This window comes from Lygodium microphyllum, chromosome 4 (assembly GCF_053477565.2).
Source record: "Lygodium microphyllum isolate KBCC chromosome 4, Lygodium_microphyllum_v1.1.10, whole genome shotgun sequence".
Lineage (NCBI taxonomy): Eukaryota > Viridiplantae > Streptophyta > Polypodiopsida > Schizaeales > Lygodiaceae > Lygodium > Lygodium microphyllum.
Genome location: NC_141138.1, coordinates 70037627 through 70039051, shown reverse-complemented (window position 1 = coordinate 70039051; position 1425 = coordinate 70037627). Strand labels below are relative to the sequence as shown.

The 1425-nt window shown below is 41.2% G+C and overlaps 1 protein-coding gene across 1 annotated transcript; it reads right to left on the bottom strand.

Annotated features, from left to right (window-relative positions):
- Nucleotides 1-300: 300 nt before the first annotated feature.
- Nucleotides 301-1121, bottom strand: LOC148037154 (putative pentatricopeptide repeat-containing protein At5g52630). The gene is made up of 3 exons (XM_087677075.1): nucleotides 861-1121; nucleotides 464-725; nucleotides 301-419 (listed from the first exon to the last, which is right to left on the bottom strand). Exons 1-3 carry the CDS (start codon nucleotides 1119-1121, stop codon nucleotides 301-303), a joined length of 642 nt encoding a protein of 213 aa, XP_087533201.1.
- Nucleotides 1122-1425: the final 304 nt, after the last annotated feature.

Here is a 1425-nt window from a genome sequence, read left to right as displayed (position 1 = left end):
TGATTGCTTGCCCTTCCAATTTTCATCAGCGCCATCACCCCCTCTATTGTCGTTCGGACGTGAGTGATATATCAAAAGCCTAAAACAAGGTCAAGTTTCGACATGAACAAGCAATCGGGTCGCTCAGAAAAGCTGCCTCTTTTTTTTAACCAGAAAAGCGGCCCTTTCCTTCTACCAGAAAAGTGGCCTTCTCCCATTCGAGCATTCCATCCGCATTATTCCGACTGGCTGCATTTCATCAAACATTTGTAGGCTTGCCAGACTATTTCCTTCCTGCACATAGCCATCAATACATGCAATCTATGCTGCAACATCTTTCTTCCGCATTCCATTGAAGAGGGCTTGAGCATCAACCATACATGAATAGTCACCATACGTGCAGATAAGTGCCGTTCCAAACTCAGGAAGCAGATCATAACCTGCAAAACAATATAAAAAGGAAGCTATCTGCACATCTCCACACCTCCAGTGGTCCTGTAAGCTGCTACTTCAGATAAAATTGTGATATCATTCAAAATCACATCTTGAGCTTTCATTTTGAAGTACACTTGCAAAACTTTATCTTCTTGACTGACTTCTAGATAGGCAGAAAGCAAAGCATTCCATAACACAACAGTGTGCTCAGATAACCCATCAAACACATTCTCTGCTTCTACAATGTTCCCACATTTGCTATACATAGACACCAGGGTACTATAAACATACATGTCTGATGTGAATCCTTTCTGAAGGGCATCAACATGTAACACTTGTCCAATTTCCAGAGACTTTATTTGAGTTATTCGGCCCTTCTCTTCTTGGATTGCACATGCTTGGAGTGCAATGACAATTGTCTACTCCATTGGGTTGACACCTTCAACCTGCATGTGCCCATAAAGTTGTAAATCCTTCTCTCCTTGGCCTTCCTCTGCATAACCTGATATCATCATATTCCATGTCACTGTGTCACACTTGGATAACCTATTAAACACATGTTCCGCTTTCACAATGCTTCTGCACTTGCCATACATATTAACAATGGTGTTGCCAACAAAAGTATCTGAAAAGAAACCCTTCTTGTGAGAATCTGCATGTAATGCTCGGTAAATTTCCCAAGAAACTTTTATTGGTTTCCCATCCATGCTCATAACATCTTCCTTCTCAATGAGGGTACCACATGCATGAAATGTGATCTACTGATTTGATAAAATGCCCTCCTCTTGCATTTGTTTGTATAATTATAATGCCTTCTCACCTTGACCCTGCTCAACATAGGCTAAAAGCATTCCATCATGCCCACCATTATTGAAGGAGGACCTATCAGGTGCAACCCCAGCTGAAAGAAAAGGTAGTAAAAGACCCCTCTCTCTACTATACTACCCATGCAGAACAAAATGCAAACACAACAACTAAGTATGTACAAAGTATCAAATCCCACACACACAA